This window comes from Rousettus aegyptiacus, unplaced genomic scaffold, assembly GCF_014176215.1.
Source record: "Rousettus aegyptiacus isolate mRouAeg1 unplaced genomic scaffold, mRouAeg1.p scaffold_m13_p_2, whole genome shotgun sequence".
In the NCBI taxonomy this organism is placed as follows: Eukaryota; Metazoa; Chordata; class Mammalia; order Chiroptera; family Pteropodidae; genus Rousettus; species Rousettus aegyptiacus.
In genome coordinates, this window is record NW_023416295.1 from 126,010,844 (window position 1) to 126,034,665 (window position 23,822).

Below are 23,822 nucleotides of genomic sequence, written 5' to 3' on the forward strand. Positions count from 1 at the left end.
TATTATTATTATTATTATTATTATTATAATTAGGTGAGGCAACCCTTGGTTGACCTCACAGATTGCAAGGACCTTGCCAGCTTACAATCCCTTATTTTTTAATTTTTATGCCTACAGCACCTGGTCTTCCATCCAAGTACTAACCAGGCCTGTCCCTGCTTAGCTTTCAAGATCAGACAGGATCAGGCTTGTTCAGGGTAGCATGGCCGTAGACAGGGTTCAGCAGTATTAAATAACCTTACTATCCATATTAAGATCACATAACTATTAAGGGGCAAACTCTGGCTCTTTCTACTATACCATGCTTGCACCGGAGAAGAGGGGAAAAAAAGGGTGGATTTGAGAGATATTATGGGGGTAGATTTATCCACGGTAGGTTACCAGCTGAACATTGATATAAGCTATGGCAATTATCTAAATTATTCTGTGTTTCCAGTTTAGCACCTGGATGAGTGGTAATACTATTAACCCAGACAGGAAACATAAGAAGAAGGGGAGAGAGAGGGAGGTGAGATGACCTCTGGTTTGGACATGTTGAGCTGTGGTGCCTGTGGGACATCTAGAATTGTAAGTGTCTAGGAGGCAGCTAGAAATAAAGGTCAGGAACAAAAGAAAGCTAGAGAGTAAACTTAGACTCAGATAGGGCTCAGATAGTTCAGGGAGGAGGCCTAGAGTGAGGACACCTATCCACTTAAAAGCCCATGTTCCTAGAGGAGGAGCAAAGAGCAGTTCTCAGGTTCCTGCCCTCCTCCTCTATCTCTGCCCCCAAACAGTGATTCCTCAGAGAATGGCATGCTGTCCCGCTTGGGTGATCTGCTCTACTACACTATTGCTGAGGGACAGGAACGAATCCCTATCCAGAAGTTCACCGCTGTAAGTTCTTCTCTACCTGCTCAGAACCCTAATCCTTTAGGATCTCTGGAAAGTGGGAAAAGGAGGGTATGACCAGTGCAAGGCAACTAATGGATTGCTTCCTGCAGCTAAATAGTAGATGCCTAACCTGATGAGACAATCCCGTCCCTGCCCCAGGGTGGGAAGATTAAACCCTGTGACTCAACCTATCTTCTTGGTTTGTGACTTTGACCCAAGGGGTTCAGAATCCTGCTGCCTTGGTGAAAAAGAATAGGAAACCCCCTATTAGCCTTCAAAGTTGCTCTATTCCCTCCTTTCTTGGTCTGCAAACCCATTTGTTCCACCTATTGTAGCAGTTAAGTTTGAGCTAATTGTCATCTATTAGGAAGGATTATTAAGATTGGATTACTGTCCTTGTAGCTGACCTTACCAGCTGCTGCTTTCCCCTACAGGCACTGAAGGCCACTGGACTTCAGACTTCAGATCCACGGCTTCGGGACTGCATGAGCCAGATGCGCCACATGGTTCGACAGTCCAGCAGTGGTGGCCTCTTGGACCGAGAACTTTTCCGAAAGTGAGGGCCCCAGAAACAAGGGCACCACTCTCAAAACTGTTCTTGGACATAGACTATCATAGCAGGGAGGGATCTTGGGGATTGGATAGTTCAAATCATCATTTTATTATTTATTACACAAATAACATGAATATGCATATACTCATTATAAAACTTCACACAATATAGAAATACATGTTCTCCTTCCCCTCTCTCTGTAATCCCAGTTTCTTTTCCCAGAAGTAAATATTGTTAACAGATTAGTGGCTATCTTTTAATGTCCTATGCATTTACATTCATATAGGAATATATGTAAATATACTTATATGATTTAGGATTTTTAACATATAAAGATGACCTACTATACATATTATTTGGGTATTTATTTTTCTTGGGATATCATTCCCCATTATTATTTAGAGGCAAAGAAACTTAAGACCCAGAAGGATAGTGACATGCCAAAGGTCACACAGTTATTGGTCCCAGACCTGATGACCACTCACACCTTCTTTATTCCCAACTTTAATGGCTCTAGAGTGAGTCACAGCTGCATCTCTTCACCTCCCTAACCCAATCGTGTCTGGGATCCAGGTGTGTGAGCAGCAACATTGTGCTCCTGACCCAGGCATTTCGAAAGAAGTTTGTCATTCCTGATTTTGAGGAGTTCACGGGCCATGTGGATCGCATCTTTGAGGATGCCAAAGAGCTCACTGGAGGCAAAGTGAGGGCCAGGGGACTAAGGGAGGGGCAAGGGCTCTGGGCCAGACATACCTTACTTCTTGGAGATTTCCTGGGGCTGGGAATCCAGTGGATGAGAGATGAGAAGCAGAACCTCTAAAAATGTGGACAAGGGCTTTATGTATTTCTATACATGAGATTTCCAGAGCAGATGAGGGAATCTGACTTTTTTATGGGAACATTTGGCATAAAGACTCAATAGAACTTTGAAAGAGAACTATAGAGTAATTGAGCATAACCATCAAAAAGAGAAGCTGACCCAAGAATTTTCCTCTTTTTACCTTCCAGGGACTTTATTGTCATCTCCATAGGAATGGTGCTATAGAAAGATAAGGTTTTCTAGGATTTAAGGCATGGGTGTCTCTGGGAACAACAGGCAGGAGGGAAACTTGTAGCCCTGCAGAAAACAAAGTTTTAGCTTTTATTTAAAAGATTCTCCTGACCTTGAGCCTCAGCTCTGTTCCCCTTCTCCATATCCTTATCTTCATTCTGTCTGTTTTCTCTACCCTCTCGTGACCAGGTGGCAGCCTACATCCCTCAGTTGGCCAAGTCAAATCCAGACCTGTGGGGTGTCTCCCTGTGCACTGTGGATGGTCAGCGGTGAGATACTGGGTGAGAAAAATGGGAGGGAGGGCACAGGTGCAGGACTTAAGCCTACTTCTCATGACACCTGTCTGCCTCCAGGCACTCTGTGGGCCATACAAAGATCCCCTTCTGCCTGCAGTCCTGTGTGAAGCCCCTCACCTATGCCATCTCTGTAAGCACCCTAGGCACTGACTATGTGCACAAGTTTGTGGGCAAAGAGCCCAGCGGCCTGCGCTACAACAAGCTCTCCCTTAATGAGGAAGGTGAGCACTACCAGTGGTTGATACCAGACTCATAGATGCTCCCTTCATATCCCTACGACCTCCCCTTCCTTTTTTTGTTTATTCTTTCTCCACCCTTCCTAATTAGCTCTGTCATTCCACCCTCCCTAGCAAAGAAATCTTTCTAGTCTAACTGCAGTGTGGGCAAGTTATAAACAAGGTTTTGCTCAGTGGCTAATAAGACTCTGGGCACTTTGTATTTCCCCAGGAATCCCCCATAACCCCATGGTCAATGCTGGTGCCATTGTTGTGAGCTCCCTGATCAAGGTCAGTGCCACCCTAGCTTTCTCTGAACCCCCTTGTTCTTATATGCCTCATTTCTGCCCAGTTCTCCAGGGAGACTGGTGGGGTCTTCATACCTTTGAGGGTCCCAGGAGGCAGTGAGGCCACATACTATCTGAGGATGTTAGAAAAAGAAACTGTAACCCTGCCCCCACCCATGAGTCTAGAGCCCAGAGCTTCCTGGCCCTTAGAGAAGTTAGGAGGTCCTGACCCCTGCCTAGGACCAAGGGCCAAATGCTAGACATAAGGGGAGGACAGCACTATTAGACACTGATTGGCCGCTTCTAGGTGAGGGACACACGGAAGGAAGGGTGAATGGCCAGGCCAGGGCAGCTATTCACGTCACCTGGAACTGTGAATTGGCCTTGAGCAAAGGCGTCAGGCTGGCCTGTCAGCTACAGGACTCCCAGGACTTGAGCAAGAACCTGAGAGCAACGTGGGCAGCAGTACTCTGGAGCCAATCACAGCCCCTCCTAGAGAAGGTGGTGTTAGGAACCCTTCCCCCAGAGTTTTAGGTGTCAGAGTCCCGGTGGTGTTGACACTGTAGTTGACATGTGCAAGAAGTAATGGGGGTGGAGGAGACCAGGCTCAGCCTCTCCCTTTGCTCCGGGATAGCTCTATCCCTGTATCTGGGACCTGCTTTTTCCCATTCCCATCTAAGCAGGCTCTATTGGACTTGACTCTTAACTAAATATTTAGCTTTATTTCAATTATCAATATATTTGATATAATTGACTATTATAATACATGCAACACACACCCTCATTCCCTTCCTGTCACTTGCTCCAGTCTTGAAGATGGCTATAGGAGTCAGGGAAAGGATAGAGTAAAGCTCCAGCCTGGGGGCAAGGAATGTGGATAGGAACAGGAATAGGGGTAGGGGTTGGGGACAGGATTAGAATCAGGAAAATTAAAGTAGGAGTTGGGGATGAGAGTTGGGATTGAGAATGGAAGTGGGTGTGAAATTCGGGGATGAGTGAGGCTCAAACTAGGTGAGGTTATCTGTATTCATTACTTGATAATAAAATCTAAATGGGTTGGTTTTTAAAGTCACTGGATATGCATGGATACAAAAAGTCTAAGTTGTTTAAAAAAAAAAAAAAAGTCATTGTAAAATGTAACACATTCCCAGTAGCAAAACCAGACTAACACTTTAACTCTGTACAGTCCTCTGACCCTCCCGTCATCCTCCTAGGCTTGGAATACTAATGTCTCTCTCTCTCTCTCTCTCTCTCTCTCTCTCTCTCTCTCTCTCTTTGCAGATGGAATGTAACAAAGCAGAGAAGTTTGATTTTGTAAGTTTCCTTGCTATTCAGTTCCTGGCTGCTTTTCTACATGTCATGTTGTCTTCTCCAGCCATCCCAGTGCTTGGCTCTAACCCCACTTTGATATTGCACCAGCCCATATTAGAAGCTCATTTCCAGAGGTGTGAGAATCTGCTGGCCTCAGAGAAGAAAGCCTCCTGAAGTCTCTGCTGGGATAAGGACTGAGGAGTTCAGAAGAGTTAGCCTTCTATGTGTTTTGTTTAGCAGGGGTCCTCACTCACATGGTGCCTCCCATGCCCCTTTTTCTCTTCTAGGTGTTGCAATATCTGAACAAAATGGCTGGGAATGAATACATGGGTTTCAGCAATGCTACGTAAGGCCCTGTTCACAGAATTAGCTGAGTGAATTGTGGTGTGTGTGTGTGTGTGTGTGTGTGTGTGTGTGTGTGTGAAGAGAGAGACAGAGAGAGAGACAGAGAGAGAGAGAGAGAGAGAGAGATGCAGGAGGGGGATGATAAAGAGCATCTTAAGAGGAAGAAATCTCAGGGGAACTTTGGCCTTCCAGCTTCCTCTGTGCCCTTTACTGACATTTGTTTACTTTGTAAAAGAATTTGCTCCATTTCTATTTGGTACTTAATGAGCAAAGCCATGAGGGTTTCTTGCCAAGGCTCTCAAAGCCAAAAACTTTAGTTCTGCTAGACTAGATGACTAGCCAATTTTGAGTATGTTTTGTTTTTGTTTATTATGTTGTATTGTGTTGTTTATGGAACACTTTAGAATAAAGTTTTGCCCAGTGCTTGCTTGGGTTGAGAAGTCTTTTTCCAGTATTACTATGAGAATTTATAAAGGGGCTGATTTAGTTTAACTTGTGTGATCGATATAGTTGTCTCAGGGAAACTATTTTTTTCCCCTTCTCCTCACACCCACCCCTAAAATGTCAAGTACTAAATTGAATGTTTGCTTCAGATTCCAGTCAGAGAAGGAAACAGGGGATCGAAATTATGCCATTGGCTATTATCTGAAGGAAAAAAAGGTAACTGGGAGCGGCTGGTAGAGAAAGTCCCTAGGAATTCTGTGGCTGAGGGAAGGGCTGTTGGGGTTGGAGACTTTGGCTGAGATCCTGGCAGTGTGAAAGGGACTGCTGATAGCCTGAAGGGAAATACTCTCCCCTCTTCTTCCTTGCAGTGCTTTCCTAAGGGGGTGGACATGATGGCTGCCCTCGATCTCTACTTCCAGGTAAGCAAACACTGCCATTAGGCTCAGGCCCAAAAGAACAAACATCCTGTACTCCTTGCTCTGACCCAGAGGGATCCTCCTCTCCAACAGGAGGTGTCCTTCAAAAACACTAGGGGAACTTGTTGAAAGATCAGGATGCCGTGAACATTGTTCTACATCCAAGAGCAGTGTTCAGGTCCACTCCACTCTCTAACCTCTGCCTTGTCTCCATAGCTGTGCTCCGTGGAGGTAACCTGTGAATCAGGCAGTGTCATGGCAGCCACCCTGGCCAATGGTGGGATCTGCCCCACCACAGGCGAGAGCATTCTGAGCGCTGAGGCAGTGCGCAACACTCTCAGCCTCATGCACTCCTGCGGCATGTACGACTTCTCGGGCCAGTTTGCTTTCCATGTGAGTGCTTCTGGCCCTGCCATCCATTTGCCACAAGCCCAGAGCCAAGAAGAAAGGACACTGAGTCTCTGAAGATGGAGAGGTGGAAGCTTGTTCCTGCCTCTCTTTCACTAACTTCCAGCCAGGCAATTAGGTGGAGAACCTAGGGGACTTGGTCAAACACATCAAGTCCCTCAAACACAAACACACAATTTTGCAGCTTCTGAACCGCTCTTCTGCTGCCTTTCTTCTCTGAGTATCAGTTTAGACGTCACTTCCAAAGAGAGGCTTTTCTGACTACTCTATCTCAAATGGGCCTCCCTCCCACTTGATTCTCTATGATAGCACCCTACTTCTTTTCTTCTGTTATAAGCTGTATTTTAATCTATTTGTTTACCTGTGTACATCCTATCACAAGAATGTAAGTTAAATGAGAGGCCTTGCTAGTTCTAGCATCAGGCACAGAATACTCAACAACTATTTCCTTCTGAAGCCATGAATTTAAGGGGAACATGGGAGGACAGGAGTAGAAAAAAAGCTAATTAACAAGCCAAAAGGTTGAGATGGGTGTGGCCTTGCCCATGCATTCATTTGGGATAGACTAACCTGTTATCCAAGACTTGGAGCACCTCTAGCTCATCCTCAGTTTCAATTTTGTCCCCAAGGTGGGCCTGCCAGCTAAGTCAGCTGTGTCAGGAGCCATCCTCCTGGTGGTACCCAATGTCATGGGAATGATGTGTCTTTCACCTCCACTGGACAAGCTGGGGAACAGCCATAGGGGCATCCACTTCTGCCAGGTGAGTTACTTTGCATATGGTACTAAATATTTTTGAATGAGTAAATAAAGCAATTTTTAGCTCCTATTAAGTACAAGGAGTAAGTAAATACTCTCTGGCTCACAATTCTAGAAGTTGGTGTCTCTCTTCAATTTCCACAACTATGACAACCTGAGGCACTGTACTCGGAAGTTAGACCCACGGCGTGAAGGGGGAGAAGTTAGGGTAAGGAAAACCCCAGGTGGCTTGTAAAGATATTTTAAAATAGAACATTCCATAACACTTCAGTAATAACCTTGGCTAAACATCCATAGAGGAGGGTCACGGGGCAGAGTTGGGCATAGGTGCTTTCAAAGCGCAGTTAATCTCAGGTAGGTATAATTTGTTTTCCAGAACAAGACTGTGGTGAATCTGTTATTTGCTGCCTATAGTGGAGATGTCTCTGCTCTTCGAAGGTACTTCTGCTGCGACCAAATAAACACAATAAAATACTCCTGGTCAGAGATCTCATGAGGAGTCAACATAGCAAAATAGTTAAGTGCTTCAGCTTTAGAGTCAGATAAAATGGACATACACTGCATTTAAATGAGTTTTTTAAAGTACAGTGTTTGCCATGTGATAAGACCTTAATCAATGATAACCACTGTCATGATTAACCTGGGTGTTAAGAGCAGAGTCATAGGAGGTAGGTAGATAACGACCTTGCCTCAGATGAAATACCAAAATCAGCAAATATGTACAGGGCACCTACCACGAGTTAGCAGTGAGGTTTCTGGAACCATCACACTCCCATCTCTCTGGAGGAGTAACAGTCTCATATGGGTAGAGAACACAGATTGTGCAGGGTTTACAGATCTTGACATAAGCTCTGGAACCCATCCAGTCTGACCCCACTTCACAAAGGACATGAGTGATTCTAGTCCGATCTGGGTTACACCAGCTGCTTTCCACTACCCTTAGGTTTGCCTTGTCGGCCATGGACATGGAACAGAAAGACTATGACTCCCGCACAGCCCTGCATGTTGCTGCAGCTGAAGGTATCTGAAAGTTAAATAAGAGGGGAAGCAGATCGTAAGACCCTTTTTTTCTACCAAAAATACTCCCTCACCCCTCCATTGGGTATGCCCTCAAGGTTACAGGGGCAGCCATTAGTTTTGTCAAGATGTCCTTCAGTTTGTAGGATGACTATTTTGAGGTGCTGCAAGGAGCAAAATGGGAAGAGGCTTTTTCCCCTCCCATCATTGTTTAGAACTTTAGCTGCCAAGGGTCTGTACCAATGTTGACACCAAAAGGTTCAAGATCTGTACCTTCTCATTTTCCTTCTGCCCATATTCCTAGGACACATTGAAGTTGTTAAATTCCTGATTGAGGCTTGCAAAGTGAATCCTTTTGTCAAGGACAGGTGAGTAGGATTCAACTAAAATGGGGGAATGGGAGGTGGGCAGCAGCTTTACTACTGCCCTCTAACCACCAGTTATGTATAGAACCAGGGCACTCTTCATATGTTCCTTGCCTGATCATGGTCTTTGTTCTTCTCAGGTGGGGCAACATTCCCCTGGATGACGCTGTGCAGTTCAATCATCTGGAGGTGGTAAAACTGCTTCAAGACTACCAGGACTCCTACACACCATCTGAGACTCAGGCTGAAGCAGGGGCTGAGGCTCTGTCCAAAGAGAACTTAGAGAGCATGGTGTGAGCATAGAGCACACACATTCTCTGCTCAAGAAAAAGCATGAGCTAGCCACATATTTAACCCATAACCACCAAACACACTACAGAGAGCTGCACTGCTTCAGTGGGGTCCAAGACTTAGGCCATTGCTTTCTGCAAGAGTCAAAATACCCTATTCCCTTGGCAGACAGTATAGAGAAGTGCCTAGGTAGACAACTGCAGTAGAGCTATCCATGGAGATTGTGGGCTTCTTCAAGGTATAGCCTAATTGCCTGGCTCACTCAAAACCTTCCCAGGTCTTTGCCTAGGTCCCCTCTTCCACTCCCTGAAGAAACCACAAGAGCGATACTTTGGTAGAGGCTTTAGTATCCATGCACATGTATATATCCACAGAGGAAGGAGGTGGAACTATGTACCTGGCTTTAGTTGTCTGGCAATATCTGCTCCCCTTGGCCAGGAAACAGAAATTTTATAGACAGAGAAAGTATTTTGTGCTCAAATAAACTTTAATTACACAAATGATTATTATTGCTAAACCTAGTCCTCTTTCTCCCCTAGGGGCATTCAGTATCATCACCATCATAAAGGTAGAATAAGATGGAACCTCAGTGTCAGAACCCAAACAATACATATTTCACCTACATACTCACTCGCCCATCAAGTTTTCCTCAGCTCCTAATACTGCTTTAGGTTGTGTATTCTGCTGCCAAGGTGGGGGAGGGAGGGTCAAGGGCTTGGGTCTGAGCAGGCCCAAAAATGTATTTGCAAAACCTCAGGTCTCCCTCCTCCCTCTGGAAGTTCCAAATGTAGCAGAAATGAAGATGGAACTTCTCAAGAATAAAGTCTCCAGTACTAACCCCCTTGGTATCCTCCAAGTGCCTCTTCCCCTTTGGTCTTGGTTATAACCAGCCCAATGATTATAAAGGATTAACCAGGAGTCAGAAGTGTGCAGATTAAGGCAAATGGACTCAGGGTGAGGATAGCTGAGTGGGGCTGAGTCTAGCACTGAAGTGCTGGAGAAAGAGAGCTCTGTTCTCACTGACACAGTAAAGCACTTTCTGAGGGAGCCGGAGCCCAGACTCTGTATGTGCTATAGAGAAAAGGCCAACTCATTGACTGCACCGCTCTTCCAGCCAGAGGTAGAAAGGAGAGATTCGGTAGGGCCCTAAGAACAAACAAGTTACAGGTGGGCAAAGGAGGGAGCGTATCACAGTGATGAATAAATTTAAAGCTGAAAGGGAAAACCCCAGGGCTGAATACAATCTGAGAAAGGCCTAGAAACAGGAAGGCAGAGGAACTGAAGGAAGCAAGTCAGGGAAAGTACGTTCATGGTAGCCTAAGAACATTGGCAGTATTGGCCTTTTGAGCCATGCTTTTCTTGCTCAGGCCCACTTCCATGTCTGGAAGTGTACTTTCCCTTCTAATAAAGCTTTTCTTTTCTGTTAAAAAAGAAAATTGGCAGTATTTTGGGGGAAGGGAGAGAGTGGCTGTATGCCTAGCTTTCATAGGATAGGGGAGAGGCAAATGACTAAGGTCTCAACACTGAATTGTGGGAGCTAGAGGTTGCTAGGGGTAAAGTTAAAAGGTTTCAGACATTTTCAGCAGGAGGCTGGTCAAGAGTGTGGTTAGGGACTTCAGTGATGGACATACTAGAGGCCCTCAGGCACTTCAAGTCCTGAGTGGGTCAGCAGTTCTCCATCCCAAAGGGCAAAGGCAGGCACCACGGGGCCCCGAAAATCTGTCTTCAGTGTGTGGATCACAGTGACCTGGCTCGCATCCACCAGGCTCAGCTTCTGGGCCTCGTACTCCAGCAGCAGGCCCACCTTCTCTGGCTGTCCAATGCCCTCAATAGGAGTTTTCTCGTTCGCCAACATGGTGTGCCACTTGCGCTGTGCATAGGTGAACACCCAGGAACGATCGTCAGCACCGATGCAGCTATCCCGAGAGATGTCCATATCTGCCACTCCTATCCGGAATTGCTGGGAGCGCTTCACTGTCACTTCCCAGTAGTGTCTGCCACTGGTGACAGCTGTGTCTGCCAGCACCACTGCCCACTCCCGGAAGCGCTCTACATTCAGAGCCAATTTGGTGGGTTCTAATCCCACCATGCCATATCTGACACCTGTGTCACCTTTGAAGAGTGCCAGGCTGCTGTGTGCGGTTTTTTCTTCCAGTCTGAAACTGATGCCTGTGGGCAGAGCAAAGAGACTAGATGATAGGAGCTAAAATTCTAGAACTAATGATATAGACATATTCCGATCAGAAGCAGGTAGTCATCGGATCATGAAGAAACAGAGGAGAATCAGAATATCAAGAGGGCAAGAAATTGGCACTGTAGTATGGGCAGCCCAAGGAGCCGAAAGGTCGGACAGGAGAAGCTCAGGGTTTGAAAGAAACCAGACAGTCGAGTGTCTCAGGTTTGGAAGCTCAAGACTAACGCAGATAAGGAAGGGGAAATGACCCGAGGGAGGGTCCGGGAATAACAGGCGGAAACCATTTTGGAGGTAAAAGAGAGTAAAAGGAGATAATCCTACCTCTGCGGGCTTCGGCGGCAACAACCCCCAATCGTTTGGCTCCCCAGCGGTACAAACAGAACGTACGTGCAAAGGGCAGCGCCATCCTGCGCCGCGGAAGAACAGGGCACGCCCCCTGCCTGAGACCCCGCCATCGGCCCGCCTGCTCCGCTCGCACGTAGTGCGCGAGAGGCGCTAGCGCAGTGTGATGACGTAAGAGGGCCAGCGCCCAGCAGGGAGCCGCCATTTTGGGGAGTTCTGCTCTGGTTCCGGCGGCGGCTGTTACAGTTTATTCAGTTTTTCTGCGGAAAAGAATGCTGCTCACATTTTAACTAAATAGGACCTTTAAAGAGATGGTTTAACAAGATGGTTAAAGGTGATTTCATAATTAAACAATAATTGGATTCTAACCCGTCTCCGCTATGTAGCTTTGGATAAATCACCCAAGTTCTCTGAGCCTTAGTGGGCTTATAAAACAGAAAAATATCTAGCCGTCAGACTTTAGAAGAAATTAAATGAGAGAATAGTCTAGAATACAGGTTGACAAATAGCAACCAGTGAGTAAGTAATATTAAATACTGTAAATGTTGGTTTTGTATTTTCAGGTCTAAGAATAGAGTGGTTAATTCAATATTCGATTTTTCCAGCTTGAACAAAAGTATCACTGTTTTGGTTCGGAGTGGAACAGGTGTGAGAGTTGATTATGGAGGGCCTACATTTAACATTCTCTTCTACTTAAGGTGCTATATCCTTGCTTTCTCAATTTTTCAATCGGTGTACTTACCGAAGCTCTGCTGGCTTGCCCAATGTTAACATCCCATTTCCATGCTCCTATCCCTCAAAGCTATTTTAGATCCTTAAGGGCCTAAAAAATTGAAGAAAAACTCTTCCCATAGCCCAGAGTTCCAACCACCGTTTCTGTGGAGGTGGCACCAGTTCAGGCCACTGTCATCCTTGGCCTCAATTGGGGCTTTCTCTTTATAATGGATGGCTTCTAAGCTTGACTCCCAATTTCCATCTGTGTTTTAATCCAGTGTCCACATTACAGTCAGGGATATTTCTAAATCACAAATCTGATCATACCACTCCCCAACTTAAATCTTTAAATGTGTTTGTCAAATTCTCTTGCATGATCTAAAGCTTTACATGATGTAACTGCTGTCTACCTTATTCGTTTTTTCTCATAAAACACAATCCCTCTTTCCAAAGGTCTACAGTCTGGTGGGGAGATAGTTGAGAACATTGTCAGCTGCAACAGGATACACTAAGCTACCTTTTCCTAAAGAAACTTCCTGGATTCCCTGACTTTATGAGCTGCAACCCATAATCAGCCAGTTACCCAGGCCAGAAACTTGGAAGTCTCTGACTTCCTTGTCTCCCTTATCTCACATATATGATTGTCATTGAATCCCTATCATATTATTCCTCCCTTGGAGTACTGCATTGGACTTCTAGGTGGTCTCCCATTTTTCCCAGTGCTTCCAAGAGAACATTTAAAGAGGTAGCTGTAGCTACCTAGCTACCTAGCTCACGCATTAGATGGTGAATTTGTAAGAATGGGCATTAAATCCTTTGTTCTCTGTACCCCAGGGCCTCAGTATTCCCAGTAGTACAGAGTTAAGTGTTCATTGTTTTTGAATGAATAAAGGAATGACTCTAAAGGGAGTGTTGTGCCAACATTTTTGGAGTGCAGTGGCTCATTCCTTCCACCAGGGGTCAACCTGGCCCAACCTTTTATATCCCGCTTAAAGTGTGAGAAAAGGTTTCTTTTCCTTCTAAACCTATGAGCAAAGGGAGGAGAGATTTCCTTCAGAAAAATCCTGCTCTGTAGGTATTTTGCATTTAATAATGAGAGGAAGTTCCAGGATTGTGTTTCTGTAGGATATCTCCTTTGGTTCCATCCTGGTTGTGAGAGCTGGGGCAAATAGTTTTTCTTGCCTATCATCTCTTTCATTACTTCACTTTTACAGGCCGACTATCCATCTGATAAACTCACCTTCATCATTTAGATAATTTACCTGCCTCATTGCTAATGAACAAGTAAGTAATTCTTAACATTTTCATGCATCATAATTAGGAAGTGATAAAATTTTACTTGACAGACAAAAATGTATAAGGGACAGCTTAGGCTAAAGCACTGGATTATGAAACAGAGTGAGGTGTTTGAGGAACCACAAGAAGCATAATATTGCCTGAATCTAATGCTGAGGAGATAAGGAGAGAGTTTGGAAAAGCTGAGGCTGGATTATGCAGAGGTCTGTATGCCATGATAAGAACGTCTTTCAGGCATTCAAGAGCTGTTGAAGGGAACACAGGGAAATTTCAAATTAGGGTACTTTTATAATGATAAAGCTAGCAGCAACATAGAGAATGAATTGGAGGGGATGAGACTAGAAATGGTCAAACAGGGTCCGAGGGCACTAGAGATCTCAGATGAGATACAGTGTGGGCTCAAGCTAAGAAGAATTGATGGAGCTTAGTGGGAGTGAGAGGATGAAGGAAGGAAAGCTGATTGATAGGTTTCTGACTTAATGAGGGGATACAGAAGGAAAAGCATGTTTTGATGGGAGGAAGGTAGTTCAGTTTGGGGCAGGCTGAATTTGAGGTGTCTATTGAATACCCAGGTGAAATGTTCTGTACATATATGGACATAAATTTCAAGGGAGAAGTGGACATAGGTGGAGTCATTCAAGGAGAGGGTGTAAACTAGAATAAGTGGGAATAAACTGAAGGTGCAATCCTAGGGAATCCCAGTACATGAGATCACACATTTGAAGTACTTAGAACAGGACCTGACTCATAGTGAGTATTGGTCGGCCTGGCTTGGGGTCGTACCTGACTCCGTAGAAAAAGAAGGGGAGAAGGAGGCAAGAACAGGATGGGCTGATCTATTTTCACTCTATGTCTTGGATTTTCCCCATTTCTAACATAGGGGCCCTGGCCCGATGTAAGTGCTAATTGGAGCCCTTAACTATGGATGGGAGAGGGATGATGCGCTCAGAGCTTGGGGATTGTTCTGGACTTTGCCAGGAGTCAGCAGTCAGCAAAGCATAACCAGAGAAAGAGAGAGAAGGGGGGCCCCTCGGGAGCTAGCCAAAGGGGCTGCTAGGCTGGCTTGTGCTATGCTGGGGCCTTTGTCCTACTGAAACTGTCCACACAATGGAGCTGGGTTACATGCTGACCTGGCATTCTGAATATGGAGCTGGGATAGAGATTTCACATGGTGGAAGCAAAGATGGATGGTTACCCAGCCCCTCAGTACCATATCTCTACTCAAACACATTGTAATTGCTAGAGATGTTCAATGCTTGAAAATCATAAATTATGTTTATATCTGGTTAATTCATGAATCAGTTCATTTACACATTGATTTAGGGCAATTAACATGTATATTGCTTGGGCATATCTCATTTGATCCCCATACAATCCTGTATATACAACAAAGTAGATATTTTTATTTTTATGGAACTCAAACCTGGGTTATTCTTTAGGTCCTGATGGTATGAGCTGGCTAGGAAGTTGCTTCAGAAAGGTGGTGAGTCAGTCGTGGATAATTGCAGAGGTGGTTATAGTAATCACATGGGACCCATGGTGGAGAAATGAAGTAAAATAGCTCTGCATGAAGATTCCCTGAGCTTTATAGACTCATTTGCGCCCTCGTAGTATGGATCATGCTCCCTATGGCACCTCTCTAGAACCGAGAAATGAGACCTTCTCTATTGAAGGGGAAAATAAACTTAGGAACACTAGGCCCAGGACTATAAAGAGTTTGAAAGGCTGATCATTAATAATAGATAACTCAATTAAGTATAGAGATAGATGAGACTCCAGGGTGATTACTACTACAAGCCATAAGACTTAAAATAACATACCAAGTTTGTTATTTTATAAATCCTTTTTCTCCATTTTCATAGTTCTTAATGGAAAAAAACTTCAAAAATGTTTGTATGCTTAAGGCCAGAAGAAAGGCAGAGAATCTAGAGCAAAACATTTTTTGAATCCCAAATACAAGAATGGAATAGAGTGATAGAAGAAAAAAAAAGTGAACAGCTGACCAGAAGGGAAGACCAGGAACTTGGATGTGTCCTGGATGATCCTAGGAATGTTCACCCCAGGAATCCCCTGTACTCCCAGAAAAGTCCTCAAGGCACTTTCCTTTGCAGATTCCAATGACCCAGTTGCCAGTTCAGCATTGCTACCTTCTCACTGGTTTACTCTGTTTCTAGTAAAGGAATGGGATGTCTTTACCTTGCCTTTCCTAGAATCATTGTTGTCTTCCAGATCATCCCTGGAGCTTTTCTTCTTTACCTCTTTCACTCCTGAAACCCAGATTCATAAAGATAATTAGGGAGTGGAAAGATGAGTCTCTCTCTACCTTTACTGTTAGCACCTCTGGTTAACAGAAGCCATTGTAAGCTCCTGCCCCAGGCAACTCCGCCCAGCTGGTCAACTAAATTAGCTGCAGCCCCCCTCCTAGAGTAGGGTGGCACTAGGTAGGTAATGAGGATAGATGGCTGATAAGACTTTAAGGAAGGAATAAAAAGGGGCACCCTGTTCTGTGCATCTTCTCATTATGCCATCTTCGATATGCTACAAAGAGAACAATGAGTTAGGCTCAGCAACTCAGTAACTTAGGTAGGTGACTTGCTGCAGACCCTTTGCGCAAAGCTGCTTTGGTGGATAGTGGAGCCTGGGGGTAGTGAGAGGGATGATGTGTCTCCTTACCCTTTGTCCTAGCCTCTCTGGTCTCCTCTAGGTGAGCAATAGGGGTCATAAAGGCCAGGCTCTAAGCGTGAAGGTTTTCTCTACTCTCCAGCTGGCACTCACGATGTTTGCTGTGGCTCACCAAGAGTGACAGGAGGCAGTAGGCCAGGCAGCCTGGTGGTGGGTCTTTCAATGACTGCTAGAGCGCTGGCATCAGTAACAGCCCCACCCACACCAAGCAGAGGGCTTAGGGAAGGCTGGCTTCTACTCTTCTAGGGAAATATAGCTTCATTTTTTCTTTAAAGAACATGGCTAATAGAAAACATTGAGTATGCTGCTTATACGTAAATCAATGCAAAGACTCAAGTGAGTTTTTGAGAACTCATCTCTAGTTTGAAAGTTCGGCATCCCACTAAGAAGAGAAGCTAGTGTGAAAAGAAGTGGGCTGAAGTTCAGGTCTCCAAGGAGTGCTTGTCAAATTTGATGATGAATAAAGGAAATCTGTTTTATTTGGTGTCTACAAAGGCACCAAATTAGCTGCTTTTTGCCCTCTGTCCCTTATTATAAGAGGCTGTAGAGTTGGTGATTAGGGATAATCCATTCCTGTGAATAAAACCCTCATCGAATGGCTCCTATTTATTAAATGTTTTATTCTGTGCCAGGCATACACTAGGCCTTTATCTATGTTATCTTATTTGATCCCTAGGAAACTGAGGTTCAGAGAGCTTATATTCATTTATTCAACAAATAATATTTACTGCTACTATGTGTCAAACGTACAGTTTGCAGTTGTGAACAAATCAGACACATCACTGCCCTCCTGGAGTTTATATCTAGTGGGGATAATTTCCCCACCTAGAAGGTAGTAAAGCCTGGATTTTAGCTGCTGCTCTCCTTTATAGATTGTAAGTGCACAGAATATTCAGTCCTTTGTTCATGATGTTCCCCTCCTTGTTGTCCTATATATGTTGGCTCCCACTTACTTAGGTTTTTTTTAGATAATAATTAAGCATCATTATTAACCATCCACTCAACAGAAAAACTACAACCTTAACAAACAACTTACAGAAATCTACACATATATACATAAATATTCCCCTCTGTCCCCTTGCCTCCCCAACCCAAAGTAAACACCATTCTGAATCCTATTCATTCTTTGGTGTGTGTGTGTGTGTGAGTGTGTGTGTGTGAGTGTGTGTGTGTGTGTGTGTGTGTGTGTGTAGTTTCATCTCTATTCTGAAAAGCATATTTTCATTTTAGATTGTTTTAACTTTATGAAAAGGTTATCATGCCATGTGTAGTTTTTGGGAATTTTTAAAAATATTTTATTGCTAAAATTCATCCCTATTATTCCAAATCACTGTGGTGGTTCACTGTTTTTGACTGCTGAATACTTTTCCATTGTTTCAACATACCACTGTTTATTATTCCATTTTCCTGTTAATGGGCATTTGGGTTGCTTCAAGTTTTTTGCTCTTGTGAACAGTGCTGCTCTAAACATTCCTGTACATGTCTCTTTGTGGAAGTTTAGAAAAGTTTCTCTTGTGTATATAAGTGAGAAGTAAAATTCCTGGGTAGAAAGAATGTGTTTATCTTTACAGGATGGTGCTATACTGTGTCCAAAGTGATTATTCTGATTATACCCTCACCAACACTCAGTCATAACTAATTCTGTACCTTTGCATCCTCAACCACATCTGAATCAAAGTATCTATTGCCAAGTTCTCTGCTCTTAACACCATGAGGTGCTATCCTCTCTCCTGTCCAGGGGTCCTTTTCTGGAAACAGTATGAACCCTGCACATGAGGTCCCACAATGGAGCCAGTGATGGTACTGGGACCTGGGAGCATCACTGGATGAGATGCAGTAGGGGTTACGGTGCCTGAAGTTAGGAGATTGGTGGGGCTTCTATAGGACACAAGAGACTCTAAGGACCTCTGGTAGATTGTTCTGCTTCCGTGGAATTGGGAGCTATAGTACCCTTGGGTGCTTTCTGACCTGTTCTCAGCAACTCTTCCTGCATGTGAATGGGTTAGATGAGCTGTAACTCTTTCTGTCCATCTCCAAGCTGGATATTGGAAGAGGAGAAGAGCATAGGCCCTGATCTGTGTGCCTCTTCTCTCCCCACAGGTGTACTGGATGAGACCAATGCTGGGCACTAATATTGCACAACTATCCTTTAAATTTTTGTTCTCCTCTGGTGCTTCTTGGGATAAGCTTGTGGCCTCTATGACTTGCCACTATACAAAGATGGCGGACCTTACCAGTGTGTCCCATTCTGCCTTCTACATCACCACACAGCCCCTACCTCTAGGTTCCAAGTCATTTACCAAGCCAGAGTACAAATGAACCTCTTTCCCCAAGCTTTCCTTCCCATTTTGTCCTTTTTCTCTCTCCTTGACCAGCTTGCTTCCCCAGACACCCTCACCCCAACCCTTCCCTAGGGATCAAGGTTTAGGAGCCTAGTGTCCTGATCACAGCCATATTAGGAGGCATTAGATCCTCCCATTGCTTCATAGACATGACTCAGTTTTACTTCTCGCTAGGACCTTTTGAGTTAAAGAAGATGAAGTACAAGCGGATCCTGAGATTTAACTACTAACCCCTCTTTCCCCTCCCCAGCCCTCCAACCCCACTCCCAGCCTATCCATGGAAGATAACCTCTTCCCCTTATCTGTCTCTGTGGTTTAAAAGGCTGGGCTGAGGATTTAGAAAGGGAGGTGCTGGCATGGGTTGGGGGTAGGGAACCCAGGGGTAGGAGAAAGCCAGACACAGCAGAACTATTCTTGTCCCAGAGCTGCAGGGTCCACAGATTCCAGCCCAAACCAGCCAATGGGAGAAGGCCTTCTAATCCCAGAGGACTAAAGAATTCTCTTCAGTTATCCAACATCCCTGCTGGACCCCACTCCTGACCCCACCCCCACCCTTACCCCTGGCTGGCTCAGAGGAGCCTGGAGGCCCCCAGGAGCACAGTCTCATACTCCGTGAAATAAACTCGACTTGACTGACCTTCCAAACAGTGTTGAGGAACGTTCTAATATAGATGTCGATCAGGGTTATGAACTCCAACTTTAACATGAAAAGAAAGGCAGCTTCTTTGAGGCTCCCTCTTCTTGGTCCCTTCCTTTCAGAGCCTCTCTAGCCCTGATTCTAACCCCACCTTCATACCCAGGACTCTGCTCATCTCCCAGTTGAAGAGGGAGGGGAAAATCCAGCAACTTTATCTGATGCATGAGACTGGGCCCAGCCCTCTGCAGCTGTGAAGGGGTTAAGAGGCTGGGCCAACCACCTCAGCCTGCCCCTCCCAGGGATTAAGAGTCCTCTATAAAGGGGACTGGCCACCCAGATCAGGCCAGGGGGGTATCAGGGACCCAGGCATCCAGCCCATCCCCCCTGCCATGTGGGAACTGCGGTCAGCCTCCTTCTGGAGGGCCATATTTGCTGAGTTCTTTGCCACCCTCTTCTATGTCTTCTTCGGACTCGGGGCCTCACTGCGTTGGGCCCCTGGACCCCTGCATGTCCTTCAGGTGGCGCTGGCCTTTGGCCTGGCCCTGGCTACGCTGGTGCAAGCTGTGGGCCACATCAGTGGAGCCCATGTCAATCCTGCAGTCACTTTTGCCTTCCTTGTGGGCTCCCAGATGTCCCTACTCCGTGCCTTCTGCTATATGGCAGCCCAACTCCTGGGAGCCGTGGCTGGGGCCGCTGTGCTGTATAGTGTTACCCCGCCTGCCGTCCGAGGAAACCTAGCTCTTAACACGGTAATGGTCAGCTGAGTGGGGCTGAGGGAACCTGATGCCCTGACTTCCTGATATGGGTGGATCAGTACCCTGGGGATCTGGGTGTGTGTGTGTGTGTGTGTGTGTGTGTGTGTGTGTGTGTGTGTGTGTGTGTGTGTGTGTATTTCAGGATGGGGAGGATCAACAAGTTGTTTAGAGGGATAAGGAAGGCATAGAGCCCTGGAATGAGAATCAGGAAACTTGAATTCCAGTCACAGCTTTTCTTTCAACTCCTTACAGGTTCTTTAGGAAACGTATTTTACCTTATGGGGCCTCAGTTTCCGCATCTGCATAAGTGGGTGTAATTATTTTCAACATGAAGAAATATTATTAGGATTAGGATAAATTAAGAAAAAAATACAGTTACTATGAAAGGGGTCGTGTTATCCTTCCTTTCCAGGGACTTGGTGCTATAAGGGAGGGTCTTGCCTGGGAAGCCTTGAGGTTTCCTAATGAGTGCCTCCCTTCTTTTTCCTTTGCCCAGTTGCACCCTGGGGTGAGTGTGGGCCAAGCCACCACAGTGGAGATCTTCCTGACGCTCCAGTTCGTCCTCTGCATCTTTGCCACATACGACGAGAGGCGGAATGGCCGCATGGGCTCTGTGGCCCTGGCTGTTGGCTTCTCCCTCACCCTGGGGCACCTCTTTGGGGTAAGCATAAGAGGGGAGCACCTTCTCATTTAAGGATTCCAAGGTCCCCAAATCTTTCCTGACTTTTAAGGGTTCTTCCCGCCCACCTGTCAAATATAAACATGACCCAACTCCCTCTGTATCACTCAGCACAGAGGAATCAACCTTGCTATTCCTCTCTCTCTTGTGACTGCTGTGTCTAGTCCTTGAAGCCAAGGTGGAAATGCATGCATCACGGATAGATGTGGACTTTGCCTGTGGATCCATAGTCTGTCCCCATATTGGGCATCTGTGCCTTCACTCCATTGTGGGACCCCATGTGGCTGTCCTTCCCTCCTTGCTGCTGGCTGGAGGCAAGGTGCCAGCCTTAAGGAGCATGTGGATAGTGGGGAGAGAAAATAGGGTGGAGCTGGGGGGAAGTACTCAATTACAACTGTGTCTTTTGCAGATGTATTATACTGGTGCAGGCATGAACCCTGCCCGGTCCTTTGCTCCAGCCATTCTCACCAGAAACTTCACCAACCACTGGGTGAGTGAGGAGAGGGGCAAGATCCTGAACCCCTCCTGGATGGGTGTGGACTGCAGGTTCCAGGTTTGGTTCCTGCTTTCCATTTGGATGTGTTAACTGCTATACCAGCACTCAGTTAAGCAGGCTGTCACAGGGTTTGACTGTCACAGAGTTTGGCCTGCCTGTGTAAGCAGGGTTCATTAATTTGCTAGAAGGAGAAGCTCTTGCTCATATTGTTCCTTTGCTAGTTACTCAGGGAATTTTACTAACTATCCATTGGATTCCAAAACAAGCACTGTGAGGACAGACAACTGAACAGGAAGACCAAAACTTCTACTCTCAGAAGTCAGGATGTGTATGAGCCCAAATGGGCTGGGATCTCATCCCAATTCTAGCACTTTACTAACCTCATGTGTGGCTATGGCAAAGAACTCAATCATTCTGCACCTTAGTTTCCTTACTATAAAATGAGGTGTTATGAGAAGTGTGAAAGTTACATGTGTGAAATACTTATCACAGAATCCCATGTGAAATGAGTCCTCAGTAAAAACTGGCTGTGTGTGGCCATGTGTCAGACAAACATGAAAATAATTCCAAAACATTGTCAAAGCTATATACCCACTTTCATAGCCGCATTATTCACAATAGCCGAAAGGTGGAAGCAATCCAAGTGTCCATTACAGATGAATCAATAAACAAAATTTGGTATATACATAACCATAAGATAGTGTTCAACCTTTAAAAAGAAGAAAATGCTAACACATTACAACATAGATGAGCCTTGAGGACATTATGCTTAATGAAATAAGGTGGTCACAAAAAGACAAATATTGTATAATTCCACTTATATGCAGTACCTAGAGTAGTCAAATTCATTGATACAAAGCGAAATGGTAGATGATGGGGAGAGGGGGAAATGGGGAATAGTTATTTAATGGGTATGAAATTTCAGTTTCGCAAGATGAAAAAGTCCTGGAGATTTGTTGTACAACATGTTACGTGAATATACTCAACACTATTGAACTGCACACTTAGAAATGGTTAAGATGGTAAATTTTGTTATGTGTATTTTATCACAATTAAAAAAATTTTTTCAAAGCAATATATAAACTAGTGTAAACTGGTAACAACAAATAGAATATACCTAAGAAGGTGTGGGATAAAGGAATAATTTGATGAGTCAGAAAAGAAATGGTGAATTTTGAGGTACAGGCAGTGGAACAGGCTAGTTTTAAACCAAACAAACTAACCAACACTAATTTCCCCTTAAATAGTGCCCAATTATATGTGCCAAATGCAAGATGCCTGTTTTCTATCCATGGAGTTTGGAAAAGAGCCATTTTGCTTTTGATTTCCTCCCCAAGCCTGATTATTTCTTTCCTCTTCCTACAGGTGTACTGGGTGGGCCCAATCATTGGAGGGGGCCTAGGCAGTCTCCTCTACGACTTTCTCCTCTTCCCTCGGCTCAAGAGTGTTTCTGAGAGACTGTCTATTCTCAAGGGTACCAGGCCCAGTGACTCCAATGGACAACCAGAGGGCACAGGGGAACCTGTTGAACTGAAGACCCAGGCCCTATAAAAGCTCCAGTTGGATAGAGAATGTAGGAAGCTTCTGGGTTTACGTGGAGACATGGAGGGGCTAAGCCAGCCCCTGGATGAAGAAATAGACTGTGGGGAGGGGCATGTACTTCTTTATTTTTAAATTTATGTGCGTGTTTTTTTTTTCTTTTGCCGTGTGAAATCTTTCAAGTTGCATTCATGAGCTGGTTGGTGCAAACTTCCCTTCCTCCCCATCCCACCTCTTTTCGCCGCTGTGTGTGCATGATTGTGCGTATGAATGTGAGTGAACGTGGCTGTGTCTGAGTTTGGCGCATGGCAGGAGAGGTAAGGAAGGGCAAAGAGCTATCATCCTATACCTTCCTCTCCCAACCCAGTGTGGTGAACACAGGGAACCAAGACCAGTCAAGTGTATGGTTCTAGGTTTCTGAGGGAGCCAGGAAGCAAGGAGTACTCCTCAAAGGAGACAGAAGGAGAGAAATGAAGGAGTTAAGGCATTCCAAGGGTTGGGAGAAGGGGGTAGGGGCAGAGAGAGAGAGAGGAAATAGAAGTATTAGCCCCAGTTCAGGATGCAATTGTATCAAAAAGTTTGGGGGAAGTTAATAGAAGTATAGCCTACTTATCTCAGGGATGCTTGCCCCAGGGACTTGGGTGGGGAAGTAGCTCTGAGAAAAGTGAACACTGAGGTTTGAACTGTTCTGTAAAGCCACATAAACCTGTCTACATCCACTGGCTGGGTTTTGTGTTCATTCTGGCATGATGGATCTCTTTGGAGGGCCTGGGCCAGTGAGCTCCCAACCTAAACAAGGGGTGGGTGAGCCTAGAATTTAGAAAAATCAAGTAGCTTAATGGTTCTGCCTGACATTCCCAGTGGGGCCTCTAGGCAGATGGTACTTAAGCCCCAGAAGAGCTCCAAGGCAAAAACAGGAAATCTGATACCTGGAGCAAAGGTAGAGGTGGGGGTGGGAGTGTAGGAGGGATGGGCTTTGACCCTGAGTTTTAATTTAGTTAGAACAGATCAAAACACTCTTCAAACGGCATCTTGCTGCTTTTATCACTAGTTTTATAGTCTTTTTTAATTTTCCCTTTTTGTGTCTTTCACTTTTCTCTCAACTGTTCTTTCATCTTCAGCAAATCTCTTCTAACTCTTCTCCTATCCCAGAAATTGATTCCTTCTATTCAAATACTTAATTCAGGAGATAATTATTCAATTGAGCCCTGTCTTCTTTTGTTGTTGGCAAAATACACTCATCTCAGCACAGGCCAGAGGAGATCCTCAACTGATCAATGAATATTTATTGTTGATCTCTTCCTTTTAGGAGTTTCCTGCATACTTCGCAAGCTTTAAATCTATACTTCCAGTATGACAGACACCCCCGCTCCGCAAAAGTCTACTCTTCCCTGTTGCTCAATTCCGCACTTCTTCCCAAATAAAGCGCAACTTTTCTAACCAACCCTCTAAGACTTTGGAATAATCCACTTGACTAGGAGAAGGGGAAGAATGTTTGTAAATTCACTTCTAATTGGATT

The 23,822-nt window shown here is 45.1% G+C and overlaps 3 protein-coding genes across 5 annotated transcripts in view; 2 read left to right on the forward strand and 1 right to left on the reverse strand.

Moving 5' to 3' along the window:
• GLS2 (glutaminase 2) overlaps positions 1–9,127 on the forward strand; it is a 13,257-nt gene extending 4,130 nt beyond the window's left edge. For 2 of the 3 annotated variants that reach the window (XM_036235913.1, XM_036235915.1), the window contains exons 2-18: positions 774–873; positions 1,305–1,426; positions 1,997–2,126; positions 2,664–2,743; positions 2,828–2,991; positions 3,218–3,276; positions 4,554–4,586; positions 4,871–4,929; positions 5,522–5,588; positions 5,741–5,791; positions 6,005–6,181; positions 6,826–6,957; positions 7,069–7,161; positions 7,330–7,391; positions 7,897–7,973; positions 8,275–8,338; positions 8,476–9,127. In XM_036235913.1, coding sequence (XP_036091806.1) covers positions 774–873; positions 1,305–1,426; positions 1,997–2,126; positions 2,664–2,743; positions 2,828–2,991; positions 3,218–3,276; positions 4,554–4,586; positions 4,871–4,929; positions 5,522–5,588; positions 5,741–5,791; positions 6,005–6,181; positions 6,826–6,957; positions 7,069–7,161; positions 7,330–7,391; positions 7,897–7,973; positions 8,275–8,338; positions 8,476–8,632 — 1,627 coding nt within the window. In that variant the 3' untranslated portion in view covers positions 8,633–9,127. The remainder of the gene's footprint in view (positions 1–773; positions 874–1,304; positions 1,427–1,996; positions 2,127–2,663; positions 2,744–2,827; positions 2,992–3,217; positions 3,277–4,553; positions 4,587–4,870; positions 4,930–5,521; positions 5,589–5,740; positions 5,792–6,004; positions 6,182–6,825; positions 6,958–7,068; positions 7,162–7,329; positions 7,392–7,896; positions 7,974–8,274; positions 8,339–8,475) is intronic. The other variant, XM_036235914.1, reaches the window with a different exon arrangement.
• Positions 9,093–11,272, reverse strand: SPRYD4 (SPRY domain containing 4). Its single transcript, XM_016165710.2, has 2 exons — positions 11,142–11,272; positions 9,093–10,795 (listed from the first exon to the last, which is right to left on the reverse strand). The coding sequence occupies exons 1-2, from the start codon at positions 11,224–11,226 to the stop codon at positions 10,257–10,259; spliced, it is 624 nt and encodes a 207-aa protein (XP_016021196.2). The 5' UTR covers positions 11,227–11,272; the 3' UTR covers positions 9,093–10,256.
• A 7,918-nt stretch (positions 11,273–19,190) lies between these two features.
• Positions 19,191–23,783, forward strand: LOC107521286 (major intrinsic protein of lens fiber). Its single transcript, XM_016165840.2, has 4 exons — positions 19,191–19,582; positions 20,085–20,249; positions 20,677–20,757; positions 22,129–23,783. Exons 1-4 carry the CDS (start codon positions 19,223–19,225, stop codon positions 22,312–22,314), a joined length of 792 nt encoding a protein of 263 aa, XP_016021326.1. The 5' UTR covers positions 19,191–19,222; the 3' UTR covers positions 22,315–23,783.
• The last annotated feature ends 39 nt before the right edge of the window (positions 23,784–23,822 follow it).